At 39.6% G+C, this 14,093-nt stretch overlaps 1 protein-coding gene across 1 annotated transcript in view; it reads left to right on the forward strand.

The window, feature by feature from the left end:
- The window catches only part of mtmr7b (myotubularin related protein 7b), an 82,478-nt gene that overhangs the window by 12,642 nt on the left and 55,743 nt on the right, over window positions 1-14,093 (forward strand). Inside the window, exons 2-3 of the mRNA XM_048598423.1 lie at window positions 8,056-8,178; window positions 9,203-9,365. Of these exons, the coding sequence (XP_048454380.1) occupies window positions 8,056-8,178; window positions 9,203-9,365 (286 nt within the window). The remainder of the gene's footprint in view (window positions 1-8,055; window positions 8,179-9,202; window positions 9,366-14,093) is intronic.

The raw sequence follows: 14,093 nt of genomic DNA on the forward strand, positions 1-14,093 counted from the left end.
CACAGATGCTGCCAGACCTGCTGAGCTTTTCCAGCAACTTTGTTTTTGTTCCCAACTGTTTAAACTTTGCTCATGAACAGTCCTTTCATACTGGGAATCATCCTAATGAACCTTCTTTGAACTGCCTTCAATTAAATGATATCTATCCTTAAATAAGAGACCAAACTGCTCACAGCACTACCCATGTGGCCTCAACAGCACCTTGTATAGTTGCAGTAAGACTTCCTTACTCTTGAAAGAGGGCCAACATTCCTGATTACCTGCTGCACCTATGTGCTAGTTTTCTGTGTTTCATGCACAAGTATCCCCAAGCCCCTTTATGCAGCATCTTTCTGCAGTTCTTTCCATTTAAATAATGCTGTGTTCTTCTGTTCTTCCCTCCAAAATGGACAATTTCACATTTTCTCATTATATTCCATTTGCTAACTTTTTAGCCCACTTACTTAACCTCAAACAAAAAAGGTTGTATGGAGATTACATTCCTCAGGTAACATAGTCAAATGTACATGCCTCATGTGAGCCAAGGCAACTAGTATGGACACGTTATTTGAGTGTTGATGTCATCCCTTTTATATTGTATTCTCACAAATGGGTATGTTATTTGAGTTTTGACGTCATCCCTTTAATATTGTATTCTCACCAATATGCATAGCAGGGTGTGGTCACTGTACAATGAATAATAGTTATGACATTTTCTCTCCTTTGGCATGGGGCACTGACAATCAGCTACCTTGACAGAGATCAGAGATTGAAACAGTAACTTATGTATGGCAGTGTTTGAAGAGGATCAAACTGGTAAACACTACTCCTGCAACTAATTCTATTAAAAAACAAGTTAACTTGCTTTTTATTTATCTTGTTTTGATTTAAGTGTAAAACTGCCTTGTATATACAATAAAATGAATTATATGATGTAATTATCCGAAACCTTCCAGGATCCTTCTGACAGTTGTGATAAGGTGCTTGACAATTGCAAATCTTTCCTTCTAATTTAGTTTAATGTTAGGATATCGATTTTATTGTAGACTGTTTACCTTGTATAACGATTGAATGCAGGGACCAACGTGCACACTTATCTACTTATTTTCTTATCTAGTTTTATTAATGAATCAGTACTTTTCTGTATTTGTCACATTCTTCCCCATGATTTAACAGTTGTGCATTGTAAGAAGTTATTTTCTTTTTATTTTCTTTTTATTTTTAAGACAGGTCCTGAGATTAAACTGCAATAGGAGCGTGTGAATATTCTAAGTATTTGCTTAAAATTCTTTTCAAGAGTGAGTTTCAGAAAATCTCCTAAAGTGTTCTTGAGTTCCTTCTTCCTGCTCCAAAGCCATTTTTAGGCCTGCTTCGGATTCCCACTCTCCATTTTTTCTGGTTTCATTTTTCTTCCAGAACAAGTATGGAACAGGTTTCCTTCCTGCCTTACGCATATTTCCTTCTGTTTTCTCTGAGTGTATCCTGGTAATGTGTCCTTTCTTCCATATTTGTGCCTTGTCACCTGTATATATTCTTTTGTGACGCCCTGCAGGGGCTAGAACGATTAATGCAAATGAGATTCCTTTATTTAGATCATATTAAGAATTACTTGTTCAAAGTGATATTAAAGAAGCATGCAGTATAAGTAGATATTGTTAGAATTCTTGTTTAAGATCTGATAAAGAGACACTAAAAATCCAGTGTAATCTTATGTATATATTTGCACCTGATAATTTGAGTCGAGCAGAACATTCCATGCAGTTTTTGTTGTATTAAAGGGTGTGTTCCAGAGGGCAGTAGCTCTTTGTGGCTATCATCAGGAACAGTTAGAAATTTGTACAGTGTAGATTTGTTGGTTGCTGTGTTCAAAGGATCTCTTTGATAACTTAGAAATTATGGCGTAATATTAAATGGCGACTTCAATTAATAAATCTGGAGTAAAATGCTACTTTCACTAATAACAATCATGAATGTTATTTTAAATGTGAGGATTATAAGATTATTATGGCTTGGGACTCTATTGTTAACTTTAGAGTAAAATGGAGAGGATCACATGATCTCTTCTGAAGTCTGCCTTACAGTAAGCCTGGGTGGTTTGATCATTAGAGGTTAAGAGAAGGCCAAGCGCATTTACTGGGATGAAAATGCAAGATGGACACTTGGACATAATTTTTTTTTCTTTACTCATGGGAGGAGGATGTCGCTGGCTAGGCAGCATTTATTGTCCGTCCCTAATTGCCCAGAGAACAGTTCAGAGTCAACCACATTACTGTGGGTCTGGAGTCCCATGTAGGCCAGACCAGGCAAGGATGGCAGTTTCCTTCCCTAAAGGACATTAGTGAACGAGATGGATTTTTCCCAACAATCGGCAATGGATTCATGGTCATCATTAGATTCGTAATTCCAGATTTTTCTTTCAATTAAATTCAAATTCCACCATCTGCCTTGACGGGAATCGAACCCAGGTCCCCAGAATGTTGTCAAGGTCTCTGGATTAACAGTCCAGCGATAATACCACAAGGCCATTGCCTCCCTTCAGTAATGGTAGCAGCCTGTGTGTCAACGGTGGGGATTGTTTATGGAATTTTCACCAAACTGGAAGGAGTTCACGTCTTAGCCAAGAAGTGCATTGGAATCTCAAATCTGCAAGTCCTGTACCAGGATGTATCTGGCACCAACCATTTTCAGTCTGGGTACATAGGTGGAAGGGAATTTTTGACTTCCACGATGTGTTAATTTGAAAGTGAAGTTGCCTTCACACTGAAGTGATTTTTGTCATGGAAGTTTTTGAACCATGACTTCTGTGGAATTTCTGAATTTGAAGACAAGGTCTAAAACCTGCTAGATCTTTGAAGAAGTTATATACTCCTTGTGATTGGTGAAAGCAGACATGAATGTGCATGAAAAGATGGATGGATATGTTGAACTGTCAAATCATTTAAATCCCCTCTCTTTAAGTTTTGAACAAAATTCAGCCTGTCTTGCAATTTTAAGTGTTTGCAATTTTAATAGGTGTTTGTTGAAATAAGTCTGTGAGCTTATAGTCAGGGACTTTCAAGTTGACATTTGATTGACAGTCCGAAATGGTTATAAAGGGATTAGCCGACTTTTATGTGGGGCTATGCATACAAATGTTTCTTTTTGTAAGATGTTAATTACTTGAAGGGAGTTAAATGTATTGAATTAAATGTTTAATAATTAGTTTCCTTAAATGTAGTGAAGTCTGTAATAGGCATTTAGAAGTTTATTTAATCTCCGCATGGCTCTTGAGGTCTGCCCATGGTGAATACTGGGTGAATTAATATGGAAGGTATAAGAGTAAAGTGCAGTGGGTGAGGACATGACTTGGCATGAGTTGACGCATAGTAGGCATAGGGGGCTATAAAAGGACATAGGGATGTATAGTGTGGAGGAGTTGGCACGAGGGTATGAGAGGCTACGGGGTGGCTCATGAGGCATGAAGTCGAATGAATCGGCATGGATGGGGCATGGGAGCCTGAAGTAGCTGAGGGGCTGTGCGAGTCGAGTACTAAATTACCTTACTGTTTTTATTATGAATGCTGCTCCTTCACCAGACGAAGAAGCAGCACATTGAAAGCTTGTGATTTCAAATAAACCTGTTGGACTATAACCTGGTGTTCTGTGACTTCTGACTCCGGCCACATGAGTCCAACACTGGCATCTCCACGTCATGATTTTATTGTAACAGTGAGGAAATCCCAGAACAACAAATCTGAACTTCTAAACAAACAATCTTGAAAGCTCCTACAGGCTGCCCACACCATCCTATTTTTTCTTTGGGAGTGGAGTGGTGGTTCAGTCTGACTCCAGTTGGCGAAGTGTAAAAATGGCCCAGAATTGGCAATCATACTCAGACCAAAGGAGTTTGAATGAAGCCCAAAATGAAGCAAAATTCTATTTGTTGGCTTTAAAGGTTGATGTGAAACAAGCATGCAGTTTGACCTAGTTTCTAGTGAGCATTAATTCATGGCACGTCTGAAAAATCTCACCGAAAGACAAGATAACAGTGACTGGTGTGGGAAACGGAAAAATTACACTGGTGCAGAAAGGGATTGTGGGCTTGACAGTTTGTTGGAACTGCATAAAAAAAGCTTTATCCTGTGTTTTGCTTGTAATGTAATGCACATAAAGAGCTTGATTCTTGTTTAGAAAAAAAATTGAAAATCTATTTTCTTCAGTATTAATATATTCACTTGTGATGAGCAATAAGAACTGCAATGCTATGCTCTACAAATGAGAATGATATCTAACAGTATATGCTCAATAAAACCCTCGTTGATTCACTATATAAGGAAAACAACTCTTGCACTTAAAACTAGGCTCTTTACTAATTATTTTTATCTTCCTTTGCTTGAAGCTGTGATTTTTTTTCTTGTATTGTAATGGTGTTTTATGCTAGTCTTAACTTTATTTGTCATTAATATCGGGTAAAACAACAGATATTTTGGGGGGATGGTTCCAGCATTTGCAGGTCAAAAAACTCAAGGTTAAAAGCGTAGCTATATTCAAAAATAGCGTTGATTATCACATAGCATGGTTGTGCTTCACAGATAACTAACTTCTTGAGTGGTTTGTGGGATTGATTTATTGTGCTCCCAAAGCTTTTTTTTATATTGAATCCAATCTGTCAATCCACAAGTTGAAAAACCCCTACTGGGTTACAGAAGCAACTGCATCGATTCTTCTTTATGAGATTTTCGCTGCACCTCACAGCAGCACTTCCAGAGGATAACTGTTTTTATAGGTGACTTAGAGCAGTTTGGGAGGTATTTTCTTAACTGATATTGTGCTTGTTGTTTTAAATTAGACAAAGCGTTTCATACATTATGAAATCCAGCTTGCTTATATCATAGTTCTTCATCTTTTGCTTGCTCTGGATGGCCGTGTATGTTGGTGACATGCTTTCGGGGTTTCTTCTGTGTGCTAACTAGCTCAAAGCACAGATGTTTCTTGCACATTATTGTATCCTTTTTTCCTTGTTCCTGTCAAAATGTACATACCATGTCTTACAAGAAGAACAGCCAAGATATCAGCAGGATGGTGGGAAAGCTTCACTGTGTTTTATGGAGTTGCTGCAACGTGCTAGACCGCTGTAAAAGTATATCTTTTGAAGTTTGATAGAATGTACCTTCATCAAATATTTCTTATTACAGTGAATTTTAAAAAGCTGTACTATTTTCCATGATTAGCTAAATCAAACCATAGAAAAGGGAGACGTCTGTGCTCTAATTATAAAAATTGCAGATATGTTTGTGAGTAACCTAAATAAAATTACTTTTATTAACTAGGAGTGCAGGGCAGTTGATATTATAGCTAAATTTTTAAGCTGAGGTTTTACTTTCTGTGTTTGTGATATCAAAAACCAAAGACCTGACAAAATAAAAACCAAAAGAACTGCGGATGCTGTAAATCAGGAACAAAAACAAAGTTGCTGGAAAAGCTAAGCAGGTCTGGCAGCATCTGTGGAGGAGAAAACAGAGTTAACATTTTGGGTCTGGTTCTGAGGAAGGGTCACTGGACCCAAAACGTTAACTCTGTTTTCTCCCACCAAAGACCTGACATTGCACTTAGTCTATCCTTGACATGATATAGATAAACTCACTTAATACTGAGCCACTATTGGCCCAACACTGCTTGCCAACTGGAAAGATGGAATAATTCTGTCAGAAATTGACTACTCTAGTAGCACAGTGCTGCCACATGCATTTCCCACCATTCCCATTAAAACATCCCCCCAGGATATAGGAAAAGAACACTTCCTTTGCCTGTGGGTATTGGCTCCAAATCCATTGAAACACTGTGGAGGAGTTGGTTTCAAGTTGAAATATGAGAAGGTCCTCCAGCTGTAAAGCAGGAGACACTGTTTTTACCCCAAGTTACCTAAGGGAGAATATGATTGAAGGTGGAGATGCCTTATCTCTAACTTCTTCAAATTCAAAATAAAAATACCCTTATCAGCCTGTTTGGGTGGCTGTAGAACAGCTGAAGCCAGATAACCAAGGCCAAGAGTGTTTATGAGCAGTAAAATGACTCCACTCCCTTAGTGTTAAAACGATCTGTGACTAAAGCAGCCAAATTTTGGTGTTCTGTGCCAGGTGGCCAGTAGCTTCCACCTCTCATATGTACTGAAAAATGATGGGTCCCAGCCTTTTTCCAAGCCCCCTGGCCAATACAAGGATGGTTGCTGGTAGATAAAGGTTATCCGTTTCAATCTTAGATCATGTTCCTCCAGAAATCATCAGACAGTTGCAGAACAAAGGTACAATGCTGCCCATGTTTCGATAAGGGTCATTGTGGAACAAATCATTCTGAAGGTGGGGTTTCGGTGCCTGGACTGGTCAGGTGGAACCATACAGTACAGCCACTTGGTTTCCTGCATCATTGTGATGTGCTGTGCAGTGCCATCCACAATCTGGATCAGTAATCAGGAAATGTGTCAGATGAGGAAGAAATGCAGGAGAGACAGGAATCCTCTGTGGAGGAAGATAAGAGTGAATATCCTGTTATGGTCCATGAGGAGCTTCATGGAAGGGAAGACTAGGCAAAGGTCCAGAGGACCTGTGAGAGCAGAGGTGCGCTTAATAACTGGAGGCTTCTAGGATCACTCAGCTGTGTGAAAACTTTCACTTTACATGTTTTAATATCATTTGTGCATCTGGCATCTAGCCCTCTGCTTTGTGTCTTAGTCATTTCCAATGTTGAGTTGGTGTCATTCTCAGGATGGCAGGCTCTTATTAATGGGGTACGACAAAGTTTAAATGTTGAGTTCACAGCTGATGACATCTGACAATTTAGGAACATGAGTATGAGGAGTGAACAAGAAGGCTTCAAAAGAATTTGGTCAAGCGAATTGAATGGGCTAGAACATGGCAGATAGGATACAAAGTGAATAGTATGAAGCTATTTACCTTGGTAGAAAAAAACAGAAAGATAGAATATTTCTTAAATGTGAGTGGTTGGAAAGTGTTGGTGTCCAAAGGGATCTGGGTGTCCTTGTTAATGAGTCATTAAAAGCTAGCATGAAGGTGCAGCAAACAACGAGGAAGACAACTAGTATGCTGGCCTTCATCACAAAGGAATTTGAAAGGAGTAGATTGATTGACAGGAGTAGAATGACAGACCATACAATTGCAGCAAGACTTGGTGAGACCTCACCTGGATTATTGTGTGTTTTTGGTCCCCTCAACTAAGAAAGGATTTACTTTCCACAGAGGGAGTGCAACAGCGTTTTACCAATTAATCCCTGAGATAGTGGATTGTCTTAATAGAAGACTTGGTCTGTATTCTTCAGAGTTTTGAAGAATGAGCGGTGATATGGAGATTGCGCCAGTGAAGAATTATGCTGACAACCAGTTTGAAATTGTCAATCAGACTTGATGTGTGGCACACTTGCATGTACTGGAATCTAAATCATTAACACATAGGACTGTATTCTTTGCAGATTGAAAGAATATGTACACAATCAAAACCTGCTTCAAATCAATAAAATAGATAACAACCATTCACTGATTCTTTTCTCAGATCAATGCTTTGACCACAGTCTCGTTAAACGTTATTTACTGGTACATTCTCCATGGCAATGCCTCTACCAATCAGAGTCCACTTGCCAAGGAATCAGCAGTCTCCCCTCATACAGTATAAGTACTCTTTATTTTTCCTCAAATTGATATTCTTGCAAATTGTCCTGATGAGTGCAAGATGAAAAACTTCAACTAAATGTGCCATTTTTCAGTGATATTGTAGTTAATTACTGTGAAATTCTATGTATACATCTTATAATATTTTCCTTTGGATATCTTAACTGTACCCATTGCAGCTCAGTAACCAAACTGGCGTAAACTGCAAATGCTATATTGCTCTATAGATAAGGTTGACATAATAAACTGATGTTGTTTGACTGAAGACTAAAAAATGGGATTCGTTTATACAATTAATACAGTTTGTATTCTTTAAAGGCCTTCTAGGATTGCTGATTGCTAGCAACTCTTCAATTGGTTCAACAGATGTGTATTTTACTTTTATTTTCTTGCACTTAACTTTTGTTTATGCTTGTAGGTTGAAAATGTCCGCTTGCTGGATCGGGTTTCATCAAAGAAGGCATCAATTGGTTCACTGTATCTGACAGCAACACATTTGATTTTTGTGGAGCATTTGTCTGACTCTCGGAAAGAAACATGGGTAAGTTATATTTAGCTATGGCAGAACTGAGTGGCTATTTGAAGGTTTACTGTATTGCTTTGATGATAAATACTTAAGTATTTTGTTAGATGTTGCATTGCACGTGATCATATTTGTTCACTATCTTCACTATTAAGATGTCTTAGAATAAGGGGAAATATACTGCAACACTGGTACCTACCTGGCAATGTGGAAAATTACCCAGGCATGCTGTGTACATGAGAATAGCAAAAATCTACCACAGCCATCTATTGTCCCATCAGTCTACTCTTGATCATCGGTAAAGTGATAGATGGGCGCTATTAAGTAGCATTTCCTTAGCAATAATCTGATCACTTCCACTCAGTTTGACTTCCAGCAGGGACACTCAACTCCCTATGTCCATACACCTTGTTTCAAACATTACCTGGTCTGGCCTGCATGTGACTCCAGACGCACAGCAATGTAGTTAACATTGGTTAACAATGTGATTAACTGCTGCCTAGGCAATTAGGAATGGGCAATAAATACTGGTCTGGCTGATGATGCCCTTAACCCATGAATGAATAAAGAATTTAAAAAAAACAAAAGAGCAAAACTCTAACGGAGAGGTTAGCATGACAGCCCTTCACAGGAAGGCCACATTTGACCTGAGCCCTAGCAAATTTGGGAACTGGGGAAAACTCTCTGCTAGTTGGAGTCATTCTTCAGTACAAAGGAAGATGGTTGTGATGTTGAAGGTCAGTCATTGTAGCTCATCTCCAGGACATCCTCTATAGGAGTTCCTCACAGAAGTGTTTTATGCCCAATAATCTTCAGCTGCTTCATCAGTGACCCTTCTATTGGACTTGAAATGTTAACTCTGTTTCTCGCTCTACAGAGGTTGCCAAATCTGCTGAGTTTCTGCAGGACTTTCTGTTTTTCTTTTGTTTGTATGTTCCTGAGGCAAAACGTATACTTCCATTTGCACCCTATAATGACTTCCTTAAAAATAACCAGGAAATATTTTACAAATAACTTATGGTTTATTTACTGCTCTCACTAGATACTTCACAGTCAGATCTGTGCTGTGGAAAAGCAAGGAACTACAGCAACAGGCTGTCCCCTGCTTATTCGCTGCAAGAACTTCCAGGTCATCCAGTTTATCATTTCACAAGAAAGAGACTGCCATGATATTTACATTTCGTTAATTCGTTTATCACATCCAGGTATGTTTTCTAGTTGATCAGCTTGATTCAAATAGAAACTGTGATTCTAAATACACAACCTTGTTGTATTTAATCAATGTCTGAATCAAGATTGCAAAGGAACTCCTCCTGGTTGACTAAAGTAGTTAAAAAATAACAAGAAAATGAGAATGAGTTAATACTTTGACCTCGAATTTCCTCAGTATCTCTGCGCAACAGAAATGCGTAAACAAAATAAAAGCCATATATGCAGGTGAAAAGATCCCAGAATTATGTGTGCAAGGAAATTATTCTCCACTCTTCTCAATCTTTTATGAACACATATTGATCCTATTGCGCAACCATATTTCTACCCATAGAAGAATTAGGATTGGGTTTTATTGTCACATGCACTCAAGTACAGGAATACTGGAGTACAGTGAAAAGTGTACAAAGTTCTAAACCCAGTACCATCTTAGGTACAAAACTACCTAGGCACAAAATCTAGGTACAAAAATAGACAAATAAAGAAATAAATTAGAAAGTTCAACATTACAGTTCTTCTTAGAATTAGTTCCATCCCTAAATTGTCGAGTCTCATAAACGAGCTTACCATAATTGTACTTTCTCTGAGACTTGCTTTAGATTATAAACACATTTTTAGGTTTAGCAAGAAACAGTAAATTTCCTAATATTTTACCTTCATGTTTGAGCATTTTCATAATGTTATTATTACTGCTCACTTTTGAATACATTTTTATGGGAATAGCATAAACAATGATGAAAGCTTGTGAAAAGTTTTCCAAATGTAGGTTTGTAAATATGCCGTGATGGAGGTGTGTATATTGTTAAAATAATTCAAAACATCATTAAGTATGAAAATTAATGATCTGAGTTTTCACATTCTGTGTGCCCTGAAGAATTGATTATATAGACTTTTACTATTTTTAATATTTGTCCATATTCAATGAGATTTGAGTGTAACTTGACATCAGTGAAATGGACATTTCCACATTTTGACGTCTAATCACTTTGGATTCATGGAAGTTAGGTGTTAGGGTGAATATTCTGGGGCAGATTTAGCATAAAGTTGCATTCTTTGAGGCAGTATGGGAAGATTTTGGAGTGATGCCTGAGTCAGTGCAGCTCTACCTCATTTTTGCTATTTGTGGCAGTTTCTGCTTACATCAGAGGAGGAGACAGGATGAGCAAGGTGACAACATTCCTCAAGAATTCTGCCACTTCCTTCTTTTTTCTTTGTGTGGTGTTGCTTTCCATTCAAAATAAATATTTTTCATTCATTTATGGGATGTTGCTGAAGAGGCCAGCACATTTTCCATCATTCCTAATTGCCCTTGATAAGGTGGTGGTGAGCCGCTGGCTTGAACTGCAGCAGTCCATGTGTTATAGGTGCTTGTGCAGCCTGTGTTGTGAAGTGAGAGTTCCAGGATTATAACCTAGCGACAGTGGAGGAACAGTTAACCTATTCCAAGCCAGCACTGTGTTTGATTTAGAGAGTACATTGCAGGTGGTGGTGCTTCCATGCATCTGATCCCTTTGTCCATTTTTGGTGGAAGAGACTGTAGGTTTGGAGTGCCTTGCTGAGTGGGCAGCAGTGCATCTTCCAAGTGGTATGTACTGCTGCAACTGTACTTTCTGAATGGAGGAAGTGACTATTGAAAATAGTGAATGGGGTGACAAAGATGAGGATTATTTTGTCCAATTTATTGCAGTGTTTTGAAGGAGTAAAATGTACTCTGTGTAAAGGAGAACCTGTAGGCATACTATACTTGGATCTCAGAAGGCATTTGATAAGGTGCCCCATCAAAAGTTATTGCAGAAAATAAAGGCTTATTGGTATAGGGGGTAAATATGAGATGGCTAGAAGAGTGGCTGGCTGGCTGTCTGAAGAAAGAAGTACATATAAATGGGTCTTTGATTGACAAGATGTGACCCATCAATGACTTTGAGGAGGGAAGCAAGGCATTGTGGCTAAATTCAATGACACCAAGATGTGTAAAAATTATGTTGTGAGTAAGACATAAGGAAGGTGTTCTCGTGCATGAATCACAAAAAGTTAATTTGCAGATAGCGATTGTAACCAAGAAAGTTGATAGGATCTATCCTTTTTTGTTATGAGAGGAATTGAACATAAAAGGAAAGTTGTTATTCTTCATTTAGAAAGTGGGAGTCTTTTAAAAGTAGCATAGTGAGAATTCAGGCCCAGTGCGTTCCCCTGATATTGAAGGGCAAGGGGAGCAAGTCCAGGGAACCCTTGATGTTAAGGGATATTGAGAGTTTGATAAAGAAAAAGAAGGAAGCACAGGCCAGGTGCAGCACAATAAAAATAGGGGAGGCCCTTCAAAAGTATAGAGAGTATGAGAGGTTGCTTAAAAAGGAAAAGGAGGGCAAAGAGGAGCTGCAAAATAGCTTAGACAGGATCAAGGAAAAACTCAATGCTTTTTATAAGCATATTAAAAATAAGAGGATTACCAGGGAAAGAGTGCAACCTATTGGAGACCAAAGGGGCAAACTGTATGTGGAGTGAGATGGTGCAGGTGTGGCCTTAAATGAATGCTTCTCACTTGTACTCACAGAGCAGAAAGACATTATGGTCATGGATTTCATGTGGAATGAAGTGGTTCTAGAACATGTTAAGATTAATAAGGAGGAGGTATTGGATATTTTATGCATAAACAAGCATAAATCCCTAGGGTCTGATGTGATGTACCCCAGGCTGCTATGGGAGGCAAACGAGGAGATTGCTGGGGCCCTGGCAGAGATATTAAAAACTTCACTGGCCACAGATAGTACTGAGGGAAAAAGGGACCTCGGTGTACAAGTCCATTGATCCCTGAAGGTGTCAACAGAAGTGGACAAATAGTATAATATTATAGAAATTTATTGTCACTTGTATTTAGGAAAATGTAGTGAGAAATGTTCAAGTCACCATACTCTGGTGCCATTTTAATTACAGAAAATATAAAAGAAGAAATAATTAAGTTAAAGTACATCTTTTGTTCCCTTTGCATCTCCTGGGTTTCTGAAGGAACTCCGGAGCACTGCTGCTGAAGCCGCCATAGCAAGGAGCAATGGACCAGACCCCTAATGTCTCTGCTGCTGCAGCACACCCTTTGCCACTGCCGCATGGATTCCCAGGCTGAACCCATCACACTGCCGTCGCTGAATCGCCGCCACTGCAAGGAGGAACAGACCAGACCCACCACATATTGCTGCCACTGAAGCCTCTGTATTTCCACCATATCCAGAAAGAACTAACTGACCCATCACCCCACCAACGCTGTAGCCTCTGCATCGCCACCATGGCCAGGAGGAATGGACCGGACCCACCATGTCACCAACACTGAAGCCGTGGCCGCCATGGCCATGAGGACTAGATGGGATCCACCATGCCACTGCCACCACAAAAGCCCCTCACAACTACCTTCGTTCACCATAGCCGCAGAAAGTAGATAACATGAAGTCTGATATGAAAGGTAAATGAAGAAATAAAAAGAAACAAAGAAGGATGCACCAGCCTGGTGATTGGGACCAGATGGCAATTTTGCCTTCATTAGCCAGGGTGTAGAATACAGGAGCAAGAAATACTTGTTTCTACCTAATAAAACATTGGTTTGCCCACAGATTGAATACTGTGTACTGAGTTCTGGTTGCCACATTATTGGAGGAACATGATTGCACTGGAGAGAATGTGGAGGAGATTCGCCAGGATGTTGCCTGGGATGAAAAGTCTCAGTTATGAGGAGAGACTGAAGAGGCTGAGTTTGTTTTCTTTGCGGCAGAGGAGACTGAGTAGGGATCTGATTGAGGTATACTAAATTATGAGAGGCATAGACAGGGTAGATCATGAGAATCCTTTCCTCATGGCAGATGTGCCTGGGATCAGAGGTCATAAGTTTAAGGTGAGGAGTGATTGGTTTGGAGGAGATCTGAGAGAAACAAAATTCATCCAGAGGGTGGTAAAATATGGAATGTGCTGCCTAAGAGGGTGGTGGAGGCAAGTACCTCTGCAACTTTTAAGAACTGCTTTTTGTCATTTATATAAATGATTTGGAGGTGAATGTAGGAGGTATGGGTCGTAAGTTTGCAGATGGTGCCAAAAGTGGTGGTGTAGTGGACAGCCAAGAAGGTTACCTCAGAGTAGAATGTGCCCTTGATCAGAAGGACCAGGGGCTGAGGAGTGGCAGATGAAGTTTAATTTAGTTAAATGTGAGGTGCTGCATTTTGGTAGGACAAATCAGGGCAGGACTTAGACACTTAATGGTAAGGTCCCGGGGAACATTGCTGAACAAAGAGACCTTGCAGTGCAGCTGCATAGTTCCTTGAAAGCAGAGTCACAGGTAGACAGGGTAGTGAAGAAGGCATTTGGTACGCTTGCCCTTATTGGTCAGTGCATTGAGTATAGGAGTTGGCCGGTCGTGTTGCGGCTGTAGGACATCGGTTAGGCCACTTTTGGAATATGGTGTTCAATTCTGGTCTCTCTGTGAAACTTGAAAGGGTTCAGAAAAGATTTACAGGGATGTTGCCAAGGTTGGAGGGTTTGAACTACAGGGAGAGGCTGAATAGGCTGGGACTATTTTCCCTGGAGCATTGAAGGCTGAGGGGGTGATCTTATAGAAGTTTATAAAATCATGAGGGCCATGGATAGGGTCAAGGTCTTTTCCCCAGGGTAGGGGAGTCAAAAACTAGGGGGCATAGATTTAAGATGAGAGGAGAAAGATTTAACAGGGACCTAAAGGGCACCTTTCA

Source organism: Rhincodon typus, chromosome 1 (genome assembly GCF_021869965.1).
Source record: "Rhincodon typus isolate 14 chromosome 1, sRhiTyp1.1, whole genome shotgun sequence".
In the NCBI taxonomy this organism is placed as follows: domain Eukaryota; kingdom Metazoa; phylum Chordata; class Chondrichthyes; order Orectolobiformes; family Rhincodontidae; genus Rhincodon; species Rhincodon typus.